Consider the following 20,382-nt stretch of genomic DNA (forward strand, 5'->3'; position numbering starts at 1 on the left):
TTTTACCCAGATAATAAGACCTCCCGAGGCCCTACCCCTTACGGGAGGTATTGCATTGATCCCAAATGTCTTATAACCTACTCTATAATGAGTGTTAAGGGACCATGTTTCCTGGAAAAAGCACAGTTCACTTGATTCGATATAGCTGGACCACTCAAATTTTTTGTTAGTCCAGCTATATTCCAAGATATCAATTTCATATTTGTGACTATGCTATTACAATTAGACTATTGCTCAAAAGTTTGAGAGTCAACTTTCCTACCCGTAATTTCTGTACAAGACACACCGAAGGGACTCCTAACCTCTATTCTATTGGGGCACGCACCTATGCTAGTACCGCATAACACAGATTCTGGGCATACCTCTAATCCCCCTGGCCACCTTCGACTATCAAGGTCTTGTACAGTGCCGAGTGTCACACCTCCCTGGTCATGGTCTGTCCTTAACTTGCCCCCACCGAGATCATCATTAGCGATTCCTATTTCGTCCCTTCCTGCTTTGAAATCATTATTAATCATGGCCTTTCGCATAAGGGGCCCCTCACTAATGTCAATTACGTTTTCCCTGGGCAACTGCAGTCAATCTACCATATCTGGGCAGCTAAACCTATTAGCTGTAGGTATCCCTCCCCCGCTGTTAATGTATCTATAGCTCCCACATTCCATCCCTCCCCGCACATGATGTTTGGCCCTGGTCCAAGTCTCTCCGCAATGTGGTCGCTCATCTGGGAAGTAAAAGTATGAAAGCGGTCTGGTTTCTATGTCAGCCCTATTATTTTGTGGTCTCCACGAGCAGATATAATTTACCGCTCGTGGGTCCTTAAAGTTCACTACCACACAGTCCCCATCGATTGTTTTCCTGTTGTATCCCACCCAAGACACCCTACGCACCATTAAGATTTTACTCATTACATTTGGCGGTAGGGGTCGGTTGGTATTTAACCAATGTGATACTTTGTTTTTAAGTGCCCAAAAAGGTTCCTCAGTTGATTTACCCAATTCCTGAACCCCTGTCAATACCACTACATATGGGCAAGCTTCTGGCGGTAAACCGATATTAAGACCGCCTTTTGTCGTCCTCTCTATCGAGGACTTGGTATTAGGACTAGTCATTACTTGACTGAGATGGTCATTAGTTACGGGGGTTTTTTCTAACAGTTTCCTTACTGGGTCCTTTGGGGGGTTAGAATGTGGTCTTTGTGTCGATGGCAAAGGCTTGTTTGTTACCTGTCCTTCCGGTACTATACTCAGAGGATCTTTGAGAGGCACTTTTTCCACCCTGGCACTATACAGAGTTCTTATGCTCTCTTCCAACTCATACAGCTTATTTTCAATATCTAGCAATCTGTTTTCCCGGGGAGTAAGAAGAGTTTTAAGCAGCTTCCCCATGTTGTTTAATAAAGGGCCGGCCACTTCGTCAAGTATACCTGAATTACCATCTACGGTATCATCTAGAGCTCTTCGGTCTAGGGTTTCAGTCAATGTGACTAATTGCAATGCTTCCTGGCCATTCTGCATGGCATGCCCTTGTTCACCCCCATGCTTGGTAGATATTTTACTAACGCCCCGGGCTTTAGCTACCTTGGGCTTTCTGCCACCTGAGGCAGTGATATTAGCTCGTTTACATTTCGAGATGGCACCCTCCCGCCTCTCCCGCAATTGTCTACTATTTGTTTCCTCTTGAATCTCGGCTACTGTAATTTCTGGAATATTTTTCGATATAGCTGGAGAAAGCGGGTCAATTGGAAGCAGTGTTTGTGGTTGCACTAATAGATTAGGCATACTGTGCACAACTGCTTGTGTCTCTATAAGAGTCACTCTATTAGTGTGTTCTGGGGTACGAGCATTAGCAATATGGCCCATAGATGATCTTTTGGCCAATGCTAGATCATGTGACACCCTCCGTTCCATTAGGCTGATGCCTTGGTCTATAACAGAATTAGCCCGTATTATGAAACTGTCTAAGGTGCCTGTAAGCTGGGGCCCTCCCAGTGCAACCTTACTCCTGCTCTCACGTGTAGCCATTTTTTGACAAACACAAGGATTAATACCACAGTTTGGTATATAAATAATGTTTACAACAGCATAAATATAGCTACGGTTTCACAGGCAAAAGAGAAATGGCCCGGTCCGGTCTTGAGCGGCCTTGAACGGGCTTAAACGGGCCCGCCCTTGGCCCGGGCTTGTCCCGCGATACGCGGATAAGGGCGTAGCTAAATAGGAGGAGGCAAGAGCGGGAAGAGGCTCCAGGTGCGGCAGATGGAGAGCCGCAAAGACTGCTGGTCCTCGCAGTCCCGCTCGCGTAGGTGTCTCCAGATCAGCCCCAAGGTGAGCACAAATCAGCCCCAAACCAGGCAAAGTTCCAGGGAAACTGGTGGAAATCCAAAGTGCTGGCAGTCCTAAAAAAAACACAAAGTCCCGACTACGAGCGGCTCCCGCGAAGTGGGGGCTGCGAGTCGTTTTCTAGTGCTGGGAGGCGGGAGCGGGAAGAGGCTTCAGGTGTGGCAGATGGAGAGCCGCAAAGACTGCTGGTCCTCGCAGTCCCGCTCGCGTAGGTGTCTCCAGATCAGCCCCAAGGTGAGCACAAATCAGCCCCAAACCAGGCAAAGTTCCAGGGAAACTGGTGGAAATCCAAAGTGCTGGCAGTACTAAAAAAAAACACGAAGTCCCGACTACGAGCGCCACCCTGTATCAAAAAGGGAGGTTTAGGCCTCGCTAAATCTTTATTTTGCCAGGTCGAAATGGCAGTTTAATACTGCAGTACAGTCTGCAGTAGTAGGCCTGAGCTATGTTTTACAGTGCTATTTCAGAGGGTTTACAATGACTGCTGCAGCCCACTAGCAGCATTTAATTCACAGGCACTCTGTACATTTAGAACCATTTAATAGGGACTTATAAGTAAATGAAATGCCCCAATTAGGTGAAAGTCTATTTTACCATGTTTAAGGGTGGGAACACGTGTACTTTACCGCTGGTTAGCAGGGGCAAAGTGCTCAGAGCCCTAATGCTGATTAAAACAAATTCAGTTAAACAGGGGAGTGAAGGCAAAGGTTTTGTGGGAATCCCACGCCAAGGATGTCAAGTCTCACAACATGCCTGTAATTTTCCATACCTCTGGTGACTTTGGACATGCTGGTGGAGAAGTTGGTTTGGGTGTTTGATATTTTGTCAGCTGCATAGGATCTAAAGTTGTTTTCATGGGTGCAAGTGATGCTGGTGAATGGGCCCATGCAGGCATTGAACACTGTGGGACTGAGCGAGGATCTTTGTGGAAATCCGCATATGAGTTTGGTGGCAGCTTAGTTGAAAGGAGTCAGGCTGGCCGACTGGGTGCGGATTGTGAAGAAAGACTAGATACAGCTGAGAACTGGCCCCTGAATGCTATAGACGTTGAATGAGGATGGGGTGGTATAAGGCATCAAACGCAGAGGAGCGATCCAGATGGAGAATGCCAGCAGTGCCTCATATGTCCATGGTCAGTTGGATGTCGTCCGTTGCAGCAGTGATGGCGGTTTCAGTGCTGTGGTTAGGTCTGAAGCTGGACTGGTTGGTGTTGAGGTGGTGTTTGTCGTTGAGGAGGTAGGCTGGCTGTTTGTTTATGATCTTCTCAATTACTTTTGTCAGGAAGGGTAGCAAGGAGATGGACCGGTAGTTGATTAGTGTTTAAGGGTTTACTAAAGGTTTCTTTAGGAGAGGGAGTTTTGGTGTGTTTCCAAGTGCCCAGAAAGGTGGCTGTGTCGATGGAGTCATTCATCATTGGGGTCAGCTGGGTGCAGAGGTCTTGTGAGTGAGTGACACTGGTGGAGCTTGCTTCTGGAGTGATTAAATCTTTCACAATGAAAAAGATTTAGTTTGTGCTGTTGGTGCTGCATTCAATGTGCTCTGTGAGGGTGGAGCGTTTAATAGCTCTGATTTGTTAGTGTTATAATCTAGGGTTGATCTGTAGTTGCTGTTGTCAGTGTCGCCCTGGCTTCACCTCCATATACGTTGAAGTTGCTTGCAGTGGGCCTTGGTGAGGTTGAGCACTTCTGTGTATCAGCTTGCTCACGCAGAAGCTGGTGTAGATGGAGTCTAGTGCGTGTGTAGCGTGGGTGGGGCCTTTCATTCATTGGGTGAGTCTGAGGTTTGTTAGGTCTTCCAAGAGGTTGGCTGAGTTGGAGTCAGTCAGGCCCTCAAGGTGGTAATGGAGATCACTGAGGAGAACGAAGGAGCTGGAGTCAATAATCAGGGAGCGACGAAGTCTGCAATTGTTCTTCCCAAGTAGGCTCCGTGCTGGGGGCGTGGGGGTCAGAAGTGGAGGGTGTCACTCCGGGTGTTGTTGGCAGTGATGTGGAGCTTGAAGTTCAGATGTTACATGGTGCTGTTGATGCTAGCCGAGGTAGGGGAGGCGGAGGGGATGGGGGTGATAGCTGTGTCAATGACGGGTATCAACATGGGAGTAAGTCAGGGTTCTGTCGGAAAGAGTAGGCCCTGTGTGTGGTCATACACCAGGTCCCAGATATCGGTGGTGTATTTGGTGAGAGACCGGGTGTTGAGGAAGAAGCAGGATAGGAAGGGGTTGGGCTTGATGTGATGGGTTGGGGGTCAAGTGAGTGAGGATTAGTGGGAGGTTGTGTTGTGTGCGGTGCATGCAGGATTGTGGGAGGGTGCTGAAGAAACCGGTCCCAGGATGCTTGTTTCCGGTCCAGGGAAGACATGGCTTGGCAGTTCGGGCTGGACTGTTCGCATGAGGCACAGGGTCAAGACTGATTTGCATATAGCTGTGTCTGAACTGGGGTGGCAAAGTGAGCTAAAGAATGATGATGGATTCAACCCAGATCTGTGACTGGGGGGTGAGTGTTTGAAAAGTTTCAGCACTCCGTCCATCATCTCCTTGTGTTTACAGGGTGCTGAAGAGAGCAGGAGAAGTGGTAGGCGGAGCAGGAAAATGCACTTTTGGTGCCTTAATCTCAAAGGTTTACTGATAGGCATGAACACTACAGCTAACAATTTACATAATATGTCTAAATAGTCAAGAACCAACCTTTTCAAAATATGTTAGAGGAACTAAAATGTGATTATATAATACTCTTTAAGAAAAGTATGGTATCTAAACATTTTCTTAAGGTAGGCTTCCAGCAAGGTGGTATCAGTAACCTAAGTACTTTAATGAAGGAGTTCAGATGATATTACATTACACACTTAGACTTAAGCAGAGATGATGTAGTCACTTACTTGAACAATGCTTCTACACCAGCCTTGGCAGAGGCACTGGGAGCTACAAACCCCGATCCACTCTCGGCATAGATTGTTGTAATTGCTAAAAATGCTGCTCCTGAAAATCATTTGAGAAAATGGTATATTGTTTAAACACGTCAAAGTACAGGAACACATAACTTGTGTGATGCACCTTGAGAAAGTGTGTAACTTTAATTTGCTAAAGTAACACAGATAAGGAAAGAGGCTTCACTTTGAAAACTTTAAACAGCAAAGTGAAAGATAGGGGCAATCGAACACATGCAAAACCTGGTATTTCCCCAAATTACATTTTGTAGGTAAAAAAAGCAAATAATGGTACACACCAGCAGTACATCTAAGACAAATAAAAACATTCAGAGCCTAATGCATATCCCCAAAGGAATCCAACACTTCAACTTGCCTGAGTGTAACAAGAGTTCTCAACATAACTATTGCATTTCAGCATTTGAACCTAGATGAGAGGATCTTAACATCAGTTGTTTAACTGATAGGATGGTTGATTGGGTTAACCACCGCTGCTGAAATGTGTGGAACCGGCAAGATATCAGGGGGAAGTGCTGCATTTCTCTGGTTATTCAACAGTCAAGATGCCTGCCATTTTAGACTCTGAATTTACAGCTACATTGGTCTACCATTCTATCATAAATCCACAACACAAATCTTCTGTAGGATAAATAATATGCCATTTTTTCTTTCTAAAATGCCAACAATGCCCTGACAGAACCGTCAGGGGCCCACAGAACATCTACCAAATATAGTAATATGGCTGGTTGTTAAGTCGCAAACAAAACATAAGTGTCAATAGTATTAATCGGGGCAGTAACCTGTATGCATTGAGATCTATTACTCACGGCTTTGAAAGTTCTCATCTTTTCAGTCTACAAAGATAACTGGCGTAAACAGTTAATCGCTGCAAATTCTGGACTATTTTTCTCAGATATATAAAAAAAATTGCATTGGAAATGTATACATTTCTAAGCCTAATAGAAGTTGGCCATATGTTTTCACAACATCTGAAAAGATAAAAGCAAACCAGATGCCGGCTACAGAAGGGAACTCCTGTGCCGGATGGGTTTGCTCAGCACAAGACTGCAAATAGCAGAGCCCGACGCCTTCTCCACATCTCGCCAAGGCACCTTCCCAGACCTACCTTTCTTCAATGCCGGAGGGAAGGTGGCGGCATTCCTTTCAGGATAGCTGCATCTTTGCTCCCTTGCATCTATGTGTTTACATAGCTCTGTATGTCACGCACAAGGCTAGCCTACTGAATCGTTCTATTGTTCTAACGTTGACATCAACATCGGTGCTACAGACATGGACATTTTTATGCGAATGGCACCGAAAGCCTATAATGTTTACTTGAAGTACTCGCAAATTCTGCCCGAATAGCGCCACGTGTAATGTGAAACTCCTACATTATCTGAAGCAGCAGAACGCGAAACTGTTTCAGCTGCTCCGTACTTGCGTTTAATGTGTGTCCTCTCGCTAAAGACAGCTTTAGCTCCCGGTAAATGACAGCCTCGTAACCAATACTTCAACATATACTTACAATGAGCTTTGGGTCTGCCTCTTGCTCATGACTGTAATTATATACATTAATTTTCTCATTTAGATTTGATGGTTTTCTTCTGTTTTTTCCTCCCTGGAACATTTAGGTTTCGCCCACCTTTTGGCTGGCTGAGTGTATCCTTACGCTGCTAACTGTAGTGAACTATTTTTCTTTTCGCGTGTTTTGCTGGCATTCCAAAGCAAAACAAATTGGCTTAGCAAATGCTCGTTTAAGAATAGGAGCTCCTTTTGATCCCTTTCCCCACTCTGCAGTACGGATTGTCCATTCAGGGTTGCTGCATTCTCCTTTGCAAGCACATCCAGGCGCCATCTCGCTTAAAGACAGCACCCCCCCCCCCCCAAACAATCAATCAATCAATCGATCAATCAATGAGGTGGGGTTTTGTGTGGGAAGGAATTAACTGGAGTTTTAATGTCTCTGACCAGTACTGAAGCGACATGTTCAATTTGAACAACTCAAGGCTACAGCTTCAATGCTTGTTATAACACAATACACGTGGGGAAGGAAGATTTCCTTGATGATGGGGAGGCAGGACATCCTGAAAGCAGTAACTGACGTCAAGACACCCCCATAATGGGACGGGACCACAATTGCGAATCACTCATGCCTAACTAACCCGAGACGTTAGTGTGTCTCTGAAATCGCAGTGGCAGACTAGACTAATGGAAGGGGGGAAACCTATGTCACAGTGTCAGTTTTGCAACAAATCTGATATTTCTTATGTATCTCCGAAACACGAAGGAGAGGCAAGCCACAGCTTGGCCTAGATTCTGTCCTTGTGTATGCCGATGCCACATATTCAGGAATCAAGAAATGCTGTTTAATGCAAATGGCACCACGTTGCTAACACGCAATATTAGTTATTTACATTTGTTTCCACTGTAAAATATATGTTGCGGTGCCACAGTAATGTAATGCTATATTCACGCTGGGTGAGTGTACGAGAGTGGCATCGACTGCATAGTTGCCCCAAACTTTTTGCTGATGTTTTGACTGTTTTATGACTCTAGCCAGGCTGTGGCCCTGCTATCCAGGACCCCAGCCTATCTGCTTCCTCTCTTAAATGATGTGAGTACCCTAGGTACAAACCAATTGGATGCTGAGAATGCCCTGACAGTCCCTTGTAGATGGTACCCTAGGCACCCAGAGCATGGGTCCCTCAGTAGGCCTACCAGGGCTGCAGCACTTATTGTGCCACCCTGGGACAGCCATACAAACTGACACCACCAGACCACCAATGTAGTCTGGGTAAGGTGGTGCTAGCATCCCTTACAGGGATATAGGTACCCTATATCCCACCCCATTACAACACATATACTCTCATAGGTCACCCCTATAGCAGGCCTTGCTAATCCTACAAGGCAGGGTGCTGAGGTATGTGTGAGGGGGGCCCCTACCTGAGTAGGGCCTCTCTGCAACCTTCGTAATATCATTGCTGGGTTGTTTGTAGTGTAGCCATACCATATACTCTTAACCGCATTATAAGTCTATCGCGAAAGCGTGATAACTTGAGAATGGCTACACAGAACCATATCGTGTTTGGTGTCAAACATGTAGGAATCCTACCCCCAGTCCAGCCATGGGCATGAGGGCACGATTCCCCCCTGCTAGAGGGGCAATATGGGAAAAGCGGCAGAATTTAGACACCAATTTAAAAGTGCACACGTAGTACAAAATGGCTACTACCCGCCACCCACACGACTCTGGCTGGCTGTTGCTGGGGAAAATCCCAGCCTCGCCAGCTGGACAATAGGGCTCCTGTGGCAGGGAGGTGCTAGCATCTCCCCAGACAGGATATGTGGATTGGAACAGGGTGGGTGCACCATATGTTGCCTTTCAGAGTTGTACGTAGGCAGCTACAGCGCCTACATTCTGCATACACCGCCTGGAACCGGTTCAGGGGCATCCTGCCCATCGCCCAGGTGGGAAACACACAAAGGGGAGAGGGTGTAGCCACCCTTTCCCGCCTCACCTCTCATTGGTGGACACTACTCTGGACACTCCCCTAATCTTGGGGATAAAGGTGAATAACGTGGCCTCAGAGCCTCAGATTAATCTTGGACTTTACAGACTTGACCTTCGACGAGCTGCTGCCCAGCTGACTGAAGAAATCTCGCTTGGGGTAAAGGAGTTACCCCCCTGCTTGGCAGGCACCTGAAACACTGCAAGTGACCCGGTCGGAACTTCGCTGCTCCTACGGACTTCGTCGACTTCAAGCAACCTTGAGGTGGGTTTCCTAAGCATCCCAGAGGCCAGTGAGCGTGCACAGCAAGTCTGAGCACCGTGGACCGCGTGGGTGCCGAGATTCCCAATACCCCAGGACACCGGCCACCTCTTGCATAGCACACGACCCTGACCAGTGGGGAAGTTGTGCTTTGGCCCATTTTTGAGCCAACCACCAAGCAGCAATTGTGCCACAGATCAGCGCCCTAGCCCCCTCCGGTGGCCCATGGGCTCCCTTTTACGCACTTCATTTTGCTGCCTTCCGTGGTCCCTTGTCTCTCGACTTGCGGCCCTAGCAGAGAACAATCTTGACATTTAAGAGTTCCCCTAGTTGCTCCAGGCCTGCTCTACGATCTCTCCAAAGGAGACCACTCACAGACCTCGTGGGTTTGCACCAGTAGCTGATTTGTTTATCTTGCATGCGTTGTGGTTGCCAAGGCTTAGTGGATCCAATCCGGACACGAACACCACAGCGACCCTCATCCGACGTGGGACAGTCTTCCTCCAGCAGCTGGCCTTCCTTGAAGCCTCCCGGAGCCCGTGGCTGCAGATCCAAGCTACACCTCTTTTCACTTGAAGCACCAGACATTGAAGGGCTCTTTCCTTTGAGCTCCCTGGTCACTGTGCCGTGACCCAGACTCTGTCCCCTCTGCTTTCAGGTTCTTCTCTACAAGATCTACAACTTCAATCTTCACGGCATCGATGCTTTTGGCTAGCAGCAGTTTTGTACATTTTCCCATTGAAAATCAGCCTGCGACCCGACATAGAAAACGACCTTTGCACCCGGCTTCCCTGGGGCAGGTAACAGTGGTACCTCGGTACTCTTGTGGTAGTGGGCTCCTCAAAAGCTTAACTCTAAGTTTTTAACTTTGAACTCCTGCTAGAAGTGACTTTAATCTGTTTAAATCAAACGGCGACATTCTCCATAGGCTTTAATAGAGATCCCGATAGCAGCTATTTCCACTGCACGCGCCTCCCATGGGTCCCCTTCCTCATAACCTGGGGTGGATTCTTAAGGGGCCAGCGATCCTAAATGCCCTAGGCATTGTCTGTAGAATTGTTGTGGTTCTTATACCACTTTCTTAATATATGGTTTGGTCCCCCCCTGGGGCCCTCTGATTCCAGTGCTATTTATTGTATCTATCAATGCTTGTTTGAATTGTAACTTTGCCTCAGCCTCATAAAGAGACTTGTGGGATTCTGTCTAGAATAAATACATATATTTTATATGTATACCTGTGTGGGCTACTCTTTCATTTGGTCATTCAAGAGGTTATCTATGGTAAAACAATAAGCTTAACACTCCTTCAAGACTTAGCCTGAAGGCTGCTCTCCACAGCTACCACTAGGATAGCTTTCTTTAAAGGTTGTCTTAAACCTATCATCAATAAGAGTCGAATTGGACTGGTGCAAGGTGTCCCCTATAACTAGGAGACAGCGTATGCCAGGCCAACTTCTCACATTGGTGTGCAGCGGTTGGATTCAAGCTTGCCATTGTTTTACCAGATAACAAATTGAATTTCTAAAGTGAAAGCCACTTGGTACCAAAGGTACATATAAATTCAAGCTTAGAATATAATAAGTTCTACTGAACTTAGGAGTTGTGTGTAGAGGGTTTAGCACACCTTGACTATAACTCAAGAAAGGGTTCAGTAGGCCACACCTAGTGTAGGTAGATACACCACTACCACTACACTAGAAAATGTCTTTAAATGGAGGTGCCCATAAGGCTCTGGAAGGATCCCCAAAGATCCCAGTCGACAAATATGATGATCTCTCCTTTGCTGAGCTTAGGGAGATGTGCACCACTAGGAAACTAAAGACAACCAAAGGTGCCAACACCCAACGCCTCAGGGAAATCCTGCTCATAGCAGACTTTAAGCAGACTCTAGTGTCTGATGGGGTAGGCAGGTCGGATGGGCATCCCTCAGAAGAGGACACTCCCAGAGTGGACTCTGATGAGGACCAGGAAGAGGAAAATGATCCGGACCTGGAAGATTCAGACCACTCACAACATGGAGGTGATGGCCCAAGAGGCACTCTCTCCATCCCTAAAGGGAGGGTGGTGGATCCAAATAGAAGGAACAGATCCCCATCAGAGGGGTCCAACCATTCTAGGAGATCCAAAAGGACCTCTGCCTCTCCTCAGAGGAGAGAATCCTCCCAAGAGAGGAAATGCAGATTGCTCCAGTTTGAGCAGGCAAAGCTTCAGCTCAGGAGAGAACAGTTAGCATTAGACAGGGAGTCCCTGGAACTTCAGAAAGCTTCAAGAACGTGGGGTCTAGAGACCCCTGGTGGCAGTAATAAAACCCCTAGAGTTAGAGAGAAAGTCCCTGACCATAGGAACCTCCACAAGATTGTGCCCCCCTATCATGTAGGGGATGACATCCACAAATGGATCTCTGCTCTTGAGGGGGCCTGTAAAGTACAAAGGGTCCCAGTAGAGCAGTGGGCAGCAATCCTGTGGCTCTCCTTTGCAGACAAAGGAAGAGACAAGCTCCTCTCTGTAAGAGAAGAGGATGCAGATGATTACTATATCTTGAGAGATGCTTTAATAGATGGGTTTGGCTTAACCACTGACCAGTACAGACTTAAGTTCAGAGACACCCAAAAAGCACAGAATCGCGATTGGGTAGACTTTGTTGATTGTGCTACCAAGGCACTGGAAGGTTGGTTAACTGGCAGTAAAGTAAATGCCTTGGTAGCACAAGGATTGTATAATCTCATAATGAGGGAGCAGATCCTTAATAATTGTCAGAATCAGCTCTTATATCAGCACCTGGTAGACTCAGATCTGACCTCTCCCCAAGAATTGGGAAAGAAGGCAGACAAATGGGTCAGAACCAGGATTAAGCAGAAGGTCCAGCCCTTCTGGGGTGCAACTAAAAAGGAAGATGCCAAAAACTCTGAGAAGGGTGGGGAAAAGGGAAAAGACCAGCAGTCTTCAACAGGCCCCCCAAAAGCAGCATCTGAGAATACCCAGTCCAACAAGGCTAAGCAGCCAAGGAAGCCATGGTGTAAATTCTGTAAACAGAAAACCCATTGGACTTCAGATTGTAATAAGGCCAAAGACTCCACCAGTACCACACCTGCCCCTAAGGCACCTGTTCCCCCTAGTCCAGCTATAGGTGGTGGTACACAGAACAAGGGCATAGTAGGGTTGACCCTGGGATCTGGAGAGGACTCTGGCCTAGTCAGAACTCCTACTCAGGCTGTTCTAGTTTGTGATGGGGACCTGTCCCTGTTTGTGAGCCCCAGTGGTCTGGGCAAATACAAACAACAGCCTAAAATAAATGAAAGGGAGTCATTAGCTTACAGGGACACAGGAGCCAGTGTCACAATGGTGACTAAGGACCTTGTGGACCATAACCAGATCATACTTGGGGAAACTTACCAAGTGACCAATGCAAGCAACGTTAGTACTAACAATGCTATAGCAGTTGTGAACTTCTCCTGGGGAGGGGTAACTGGCCTCAAGAAAGTTGTGGCGAGTGTAGACCTACCTGTTGAATGTTTACTAGGGAATGATTTGGAGACCTCAGCATGGGCTGAGGTGGAGCTAAGTACCCATGCAGCAATGTTGGGTATACCAGCAGAAGTGTTTGCCCTGACAAGGTCAAAAGCAAAGCTGACAGGAACTGAACAGGCCTTGGATCCTGGAAAAATGGACCAAGGACCTTCCAAGAGGAGGAGTAGCAGGGCTAAGGCAGAGCCTTCCCCCAGGATCAGTCTGTAGAGACTCTTTTAGCAGAAGAGGATCTATCTCCTGAAGAAGGAACTGCCCCAGATGAACTGGAACCTGATCAGGTTGAGTTCTTGGGGGCAGGGGGACCTTCTAGGGCAGACTTGAGCCTGGAGCAGCAGAGCTGCCCCACTCTTGAACCCCTCAGACAGCAAGCTGTTGCTGAGGCTGCAGAGAATGCCAGTGGGACCCATAAGATATATTGGGATGATGGGCTCCTTTACTCTGAGGGTCGAGACCCCAAGCCTGGTGCAGCCAGGAGGTTGGTCATACCTCAAAAGTTTAGGGGCTTCCTGCTAACACTGGCCCATGATATTCCCTTAGCAGGACACCTGGGCCAAAACAAGACTTGGGACAGAATTGTCCCTCACTTTCATTGGCCCCAAATGAGTGAGGACTGTAAGAGCTTTGGCAGCTCTTGCACTACCTGTCAAGCCAGTGGCAAGGCAGGTAAATCCACAAAGGCCCCCCTGATACCATTGCCTGTGGTGGGGGGGCCCTTTGAACGGGTGGGGATTGACATTGTTGGTCCCCTAGACCCACCAACAGCATCTGGGCACAGGTTCATTCAAGTGGTAGTGGATCATGCCACTAGATACCCAGAGGCTATTCCACTTAGGACCATCACAGCACCTGTGGTGGCAAGGGCCCTCCTGGGAGTCTTTTCCAGGGTGGGTTTTCCTAAGGAGGTATTGTCTGACAGAGGTACAAACTTTATGAGTAGCTACCTCAAGGCAATGTGGAAGGAGTGTGGGGTTAACTACAAGTTCACCACCCCTTACCATTCTCAATGCAATGGTCTTGTTGAGAGATTCAACAAGACCTTAAAGGGTATGCTCAAAGGGCTCCCAGGAAAGCTTAGGCGAAAATGGGATGTTCTTCTACCCTGCCTTCACTTTGCATACAGAGAGGTGCCACAGAAGGGGGTTGGCTACAGCCCTTTTGAACTTTTGTTTGGCCATCCTGTTAGAGGGCCACTCTGTCTAGTGAAGGAGGGATGGGAGTTACCTCTCAAACCCCCTAAACAGGATATTGTGGACTATGTACTTGGTCTCCGCTCCAGGATGGCTGAGTATATGAAGAAGGCAACTAAAAACCTGGAGGCAAGTCAGGAATTACAAAAAGCCTGGCAAGACCAAAATGCTGTACTGGTGGTGTACCAGCCAGGACAGAAGGTGTGGGTGTCGGAGCCAGTGGCCCCAGCAGCTCTCCAAGATAAGTGGAGTGGACCCCATACCATTTTGGAGAAAAAGGGAGAGGTTACCTACTTGGTAGACCTTGGCACTCCCATAAGTCCCCACAGGGTACTTCATGTCAATAGATTGAAAGCATATGTGGACAGGGCTGACATGGGCTCGCTCATGGCAACAGATGAGGGACAGGAGGAAGAGAGTGACCATCTCCCAGACCTGCTCTCTCAGAACCCTGACGATGGGTCAGTTGATGGTGTAGCCTTGGCAGGCAGCCTCACTGACCAGCAGCAAGCAGATTGTAGACAAGTTCTTCAGTCTTATAGACATATGTTTTCTCTGACTCCAAGTCAGACCCCCTGGTGCACTCATGAAGTGGACACTGGGGACAGTCTGCCTGTCAAGAATAAAATCTACAGGCAACCTGACCATGTCAGGGACTGCATAAGGACAGAAGTCCAAAAGATGTTGGAATTAGGAGTGATTGAGCCCTCAGATAGCCCTTGGGCTAGCCCAGTAGTCCTTGTACCAAAACCTCACACCCAGGATGGTAAGAGAGATGAGGTTCTGTGTTGACTACAGGGGACTCAATGCAGTCACTAAGACTGATGCTCACCCAATTCCCAGAGCAGATGAGCTCATAGATCGATTGGCCTCAGCCAAGTATCTGAGCACATTTGATCTGACAGCTGGCTACTGGCAGATAAGGTTAGCTGAGTCTGCAAAAGCTAAAACTGCATTTTCTACCCCTGGTGGGCATTATCAATTTATTGTGATGCCCTTTGGTTTGAAAAATGCACCTGACACTTTTCAAAGGTTGGTGAACCAAGTCCTCTCAAGCCTGGAAGACTTTAGTGCAGCATATCTAGATGATATTGCTGTCTTCAGCTCCACCTGGGAGGATCACCTGATCCACCTGAGGAAAGTTTTGGAAGCCCTGCAAAAGGCTGGGCTCACTATCAAGGCTACTAAGTGCCAGATAGGGCAGAGTCAGGTTGTGTACCTGAGTCACCTTGTAGGTGGAGGCCAGGTTCAACCACTTCAGAGCAAAATCCAGACCATCACGGACTGGGTTGCTCCAACCACCCAGACTCAGATTCGAGCTTTCTTGGGCCTGACTGGTTACTATAGGAGGTTTGTAAAGGGATATGGATCCATTGTGACCCCCTTGAATGACCTCACCTCTAAGAGGATGCCCAAAAAGGTTCAGTGGACTGTCAGCTGTCGGAAAGCGTTTGATGACCTAAAACAGGCAATGTGCTCTGCTCCAGTGCTCCAAAGCCCCAACTACTCCAAAGAATTCATAGTTCAAACTGATGCTTCAGAGGTGGGGGTAGGTGCTGTGTTATCACAACTGAATGAGGAGGGCCAGGATCAACCAGTAGCTTTTATTAGCAGAAGGTTGACCCCCAGAGAGAAACGTTGGTCAGCTATAGAGAGGGAGGCCTTTGCTGTGGTCTGGGCCTTGAAGAAGCTGAGGCCATACTTGTTTGGCACTCACTTCCTAGTTCAAACAGACCATAAGCCCCTCCTATGGCTAAAACAGATGAAGGGTGAAAATCCCAAACTACTCAGGTGGTCCATTTCTCTACAGGGGATGGACTATACAGTGGAACATAGACCTGGGAGCAACCATGCCAATGCAGATGGCCTCTCCAGATATTTCCACTTAGAACATGAAGACTCAACTGGTCAAGGTTAGTTTAATGTCCCTGCGTTTGGGGGGGGGGGGGGGGTTTATATAGGAGAGTGGCATCGAATGCATAGTTGCCCCCAAGTTTTTGCTGATGTTTTGACTGTTTTATGACTCTAGCCAGGCTGTGGCCCTGCTATCCAGGACCCCAGCCTATCTGCTGCCTCTCTTAAACGATGTGAGTACCCTAGGTACAAACCAATTGGATGCTGAGGATGCCCTGACAGTCCCTTGTAGATGGTACCCTAGGTACCCAGGGCATGGGTCCCTCAGTAGGCCTACCAGGGCTGCAGCACTTATTGTGCCACCCTGGGACAGCCATACAAACTGACACCACCAGACCACTAATGAAGTCTGGGTAAGGTGGTGCTAGCACCCCTTACAGGGATATAGGTACCCTATATCCCACCCCATTACAACACATATACTCTTATAGGTCACCCCTATAGCAGGCCTTGCTAATCCTACAAGGCAGAGTGGTGAGGTATGTGTGAGGGGGGACCTCTACCTGAGTAGGGCCTCTCTGCAACCTTTGTAAAATCATTGCTGGGTTGTTTGTAGTGTAGCCATACCATATACTCTTAACCGCATTATAAGTCTATCGCGATACCGTGATAACTTGAGAATGGCTACACAGAACCATATCGTGTTTGGTGTCAAACATGTAGGAATCCTACCCCCAGTCCAGCCATGGGCATGAGGGCACGATTCCCCCCTGCTAGAGGGGCGATATGGGAAAAGCGGCAGAATTTAGACACCAATTTAAAAGTGCACACGTAGTACAAAATGTCTACTACCCGCCACCCACACGACTCTGGCTGGCTGTTGCTGGGGAAAATCCCAGCCTCGCCAGCTGGACAATAGGGCTCCTGTGGCAGGAAGGTGCTAGCATCTCCCCAGACAGGATATGTGGATTGGAACAGGGTGGTTGCACCATATGTTGCCTTTCAGAGTTGCACGAAGGCAGCTACAGCGCCTACATTCTGCATACACCGCATGGAACCGGTTCAGGGGCATCCTGCCCATCACCCAGGCGGGAAACACACAAATGGGAGAGGTTGTAGCCACCCTTTCCCGCCTCACCTCTCATTGGTGGACACTACTCTGGACACTCCCCTAATCTTGGGGATAAAGGTGAATAACGTGGCCCCAGAGCCTCAGATTAATCTTGGATTTTACAGACTTGACCTTCAACGAGCTGCTGCCCAGCTGACTGAAGAAATCTCCCTTGGGGTAAAGGAGTTACCCCCCTGCTTGGCAGGCACCTGAAACACTGCAAGTGACCCGGTTGGAACTTCGCTGGTCCTACGGACTTCGTCGACTCCCAGCAACCTTGAGGTGGGTTTCCTAAGCATCCCAGAGGCCAGTGAGCGTGCACAGCAAGTCTGAGCACCGTGGACCGCGTGGGTGCCGAGATTCCCAATACCCCAGGACACCGGCCACCTCTTGCATAGCACACAACCCTGACCAGTGGGGAAGTTGTGCTTTGGCCCATTTTTGAGCCAACCACCAAGCAGCATTTGTGCCAAAGATCAGCGCCCTAGCCCCCTCCAGTGGCCCGTGGGCTCCCTTTTACGCACTCCATTTTGCTGCCTTCCGCAGTCCCTTGTCTCTCGACTTGTGGGCCAGAGCGGAGGACAATCTCGACTTCCAAGAGTTCCCCTGGTTGCTCCAGGCCTGCTCTACAGTCTCTCCAAAGGAGACCTCTCACAGACCTCGTGGGTCTGCACCAGTAGCTGATTTGTTCATCTTGCGTGGGTTGCGGTTGCCAAGGCTTAGTGGATCCAATCCGGACACTAACACCACAGCGACCCTCATCCGACGTGGGACAGTCGCCCTCCCAAAGCTGGCCTTCCTTGAAGCCTCCCGGAGCCCGTGGCTGCAGATCCAAGCTACACCTCTTTTCACTTGAAGCACCCGACATTGAAGGGCTCTTTCCTTTGAGCTCCCTGGTCACTGTGCCGTGACCCAGACTCTGTCCCCTCTGCTTTCAGGTTCTTCTCTACAAGATCTACAACTTCAATCTTCACGGCATCATCGACGCTTTTGGCTAGCAGCAGTTTTGTACATTTTCCCATTGAAAATCAGCCCGCGACCAGACATCGAAAACGACCTTTGCACCCGGCTTCCCTGGGGCAGGTAACAGTGGTACCTCGGTACTCTCGTGGTAGTGGGCTCCTCAAAAGCTTAACTCTAAGTTTTTAACTTTGAACTCCTGCTAGAAGTGACTTTAATCTGTTTAAATCAAACCGCGACATTCTCCAAAGGCTTTAATAGAGATCCCGATAGCAGCTATTTCCACTGCACGCGCCTCCTGTGGGTCCCCTTCCTCATAACCTGGGGTGGATTCTTAAGGGGCCAGCGATCCTAAATGCCCTAGGCATTGTCTGTAGAATTGTCGTGGTTCTTATACCACTTTTTTAATATATGGTTTGGTCCCCCCCTGGGGCCCTCTGATTCCAGTGCTATTTATTGTATCTATCAATGCTTGTTTGAATTGTAACTTTGCCTCAGCCTCATAAAGAAACTTGTGGGATTCTGTCTAGAATAAATACATATATTTTATATGTATACCTGTGTGGGCTACTCTTTCATTTGGTCATTCAAGAGGTTATCTATGGTAAAACAATAAGCTTAACACTCCTTCAAGACTTAGCCTGAAGGCTGCTCTCCACAGCTACCACTAGGATAGCTTTTTTTAAAGGTTGTCTTAAACCTATCATCAATAAGAGTCGAATTGGACTGGTGCAAGGTGTCCCCTATAACTAGGAGACAGCGTATGCCAGGCCAACTTCTCACAGTGAGACAAAATGAACGTTCGCACTTGCAAGTGTGATTTTAGGCCTTCTCCAGCGTGGAAGAGCGCTGCTGTACACAACAGGAAGCCCAGTGAGCCATCCAACCCTTACTCTGACACAGTGGACAAGGCAGTGCATCTCTGCATAAGCAGGTCTTGTCAGGAGAGCAGCGTTTGGGGTTTAGAACAGAGAGGTTTAAGAAGAAAAAAAACCACACTTATAGAAAAAATCATGCCATCAGCCCTTCTACTGACCTTTCACCATTAATGCCTCACTACAAGTTTGTCTCGCGACTCCTGTTGTAATGGAGGCACCGCCCCGCCACAAGAGTGGGGGGGTCAAACGAGGATGCATTCTTGTTACCACACCAGACCTTTTCTGGCTTATGCACCACTTCCCCAAATGCTTCCCTCTCGACAGGAGTTAATTCCCAGCACGTGGTCACCAGTTAGAAGGTTTTTCTCCCCAGGAAGCCTCGGCGGTCATAGGCTCACCCGCATGAATAATGTGAGAGAGGATGCTTTAAGTTGAACAGTGTAACCACCATCACTGCTGTTGGCACCAGAACCGCTGAAATGAGGTTGCCAATTGCTCCAGCTACAATTCTTTCACCGGAATCACTCCCATACTAACTGTAAACGAGATGGGGTAAAGGTGGGCAGATAGTAACATGGCCTGGGTTTTGGCAGATGTCCTGTTACCAGCCTCCTCTAGACTCCCCCACCACTAACATCATGACGTCTCCATGTCTTTAAGTCTTTGTTTTATTTGCAATTACTGCTTCTGGATGTCCCTGAAAACTGCCCAATCTCGTCTCCTGAAGGACAGAGGATTACAGATTGTGCCGCCATATTACAAATTCCTATTCTATTCTCTCTGACTAACTATTCCAGTATTCTTCCCATCTTCTCCCGGCATGCATGAAATACTGTGCTCACACCAAGCAGCCGGCAGGTGGAAGGTTTCTATACTATGCTTCAGATGTGACATGTCATACAAGGAGTATGCGCCCTCTTGAGTTATGCTGGATGTTGCTCTGCTACTTTGAGAGAACGCATTGGCATAAGTGCTCTACCAACAAACAACGTAACGTCAGCTCCTCTTCCGTTTACAATGTGTCGGAATGTAGGCTAGAAGGAACAATATGTTGGCTGCCCCATGCTAGCTTCTAAAGTTAGAAGAAAGGAACAGAAGTTTCACTGGAAAAAATAACTTGGACAATTCATGGATCTTGTATAGTGAGTCAGTCAATGTCCAAAAACGTGTTGGGTGGAAGCTGCCATTGAAGATGGATGGGCATAGTTGTTCATGAAAGAAACTTTGCTGATGCAGAGTACAGTGCATTGGGCAGGACGTAAGGCAGACAAAGGAGCGTCAAGGTTGTGTATGGGTGGTCCCAAGCCAGTGCTACTTACCTCTCTGCGCTTTGATCAGCTCCTTCCCAATTTCCAGTGTGACATAAGCAGCGCCATTCAGGACGATCTCTGTAATGGTTCTAAAGGAGTTTGCGGACAGTCGTTCAGATGGCGACACAAAATTTCCAGCGGCATTGTTTATGACAACCTAGCAGTGATGGAAGACATTAACATGAATATTGCAAAAAATGTATGTGTGCAAAGCAAATAACAGTACAGAGAGAACAGAGGGCACAAAGGGTGCAATAAGGAAAAGAGTTGAACGATGAACCCGAAGTTCACCTGGGAGGCAAACAGGGTGGTACACAAAACTCTCCAAACATAACCAACAAAGATGACCCGCTACCTGACCTAACCCCAGAGCTTCCTTCACCTGAAGGAATTGTCATGGTAAAATATGTTATGCAGGACCAGAGCAATGCTCCCTCAAGCTGCCCATCGAAAGTGCAGCTCACGTTTGCCTTGCCGCTGCTTTTTTTTTTTTTAGGAAGAGAACATGAAAGCAAGAAAAGTC

The 20,382-nt window shown here is 47.9% G+C and overlaps 1 protein-coding gene across 1 annotated transcript in view; it reads right to left on the reverse strand.

Annotated features, from left to right (window-relative positions):
• Positions 1 to 20,382, reverse strand: part of DECR1 (2,4-dienoyl-CoA reductase 1) — a 224,030-nt gene that overhangs the window by 47,290 nt on the left and 156,358 nt on the right. Inside the window, exons 5-6 of the mRNA XM_085605309.1 lie at positions 19,869 to 20,016; positions 5,214 to 5,313 (exon numbers count right to left, since the gene is read on the reverse strand). Of these exons, the coding sequence (XP_085461435.1) occupies positions 5,214 to 5,313; positions 19,869 to 20,016 (248 nt within the window). The remainder of the gene's footprint in view (positions 1 to 5,213; positions 5,314 to 19,868; positions 20,017 to 20,382) is intronic.

The sequence above is a fragment of the Triturus cristatus genome, chromosome 5_1 (genome assembly GCF_964204655.1).
Source record: "Triturus cristatus chromosome 5_1, aTriCri1.1, whole genome shotgun sequence".
Classification (NCBI taxonomy): domain Eukaryota; kingdom Metazoa; phylum Chordata; class Amphibia; order Caudata; family Salamandridae; genus Triturus; species Triturus cristatus.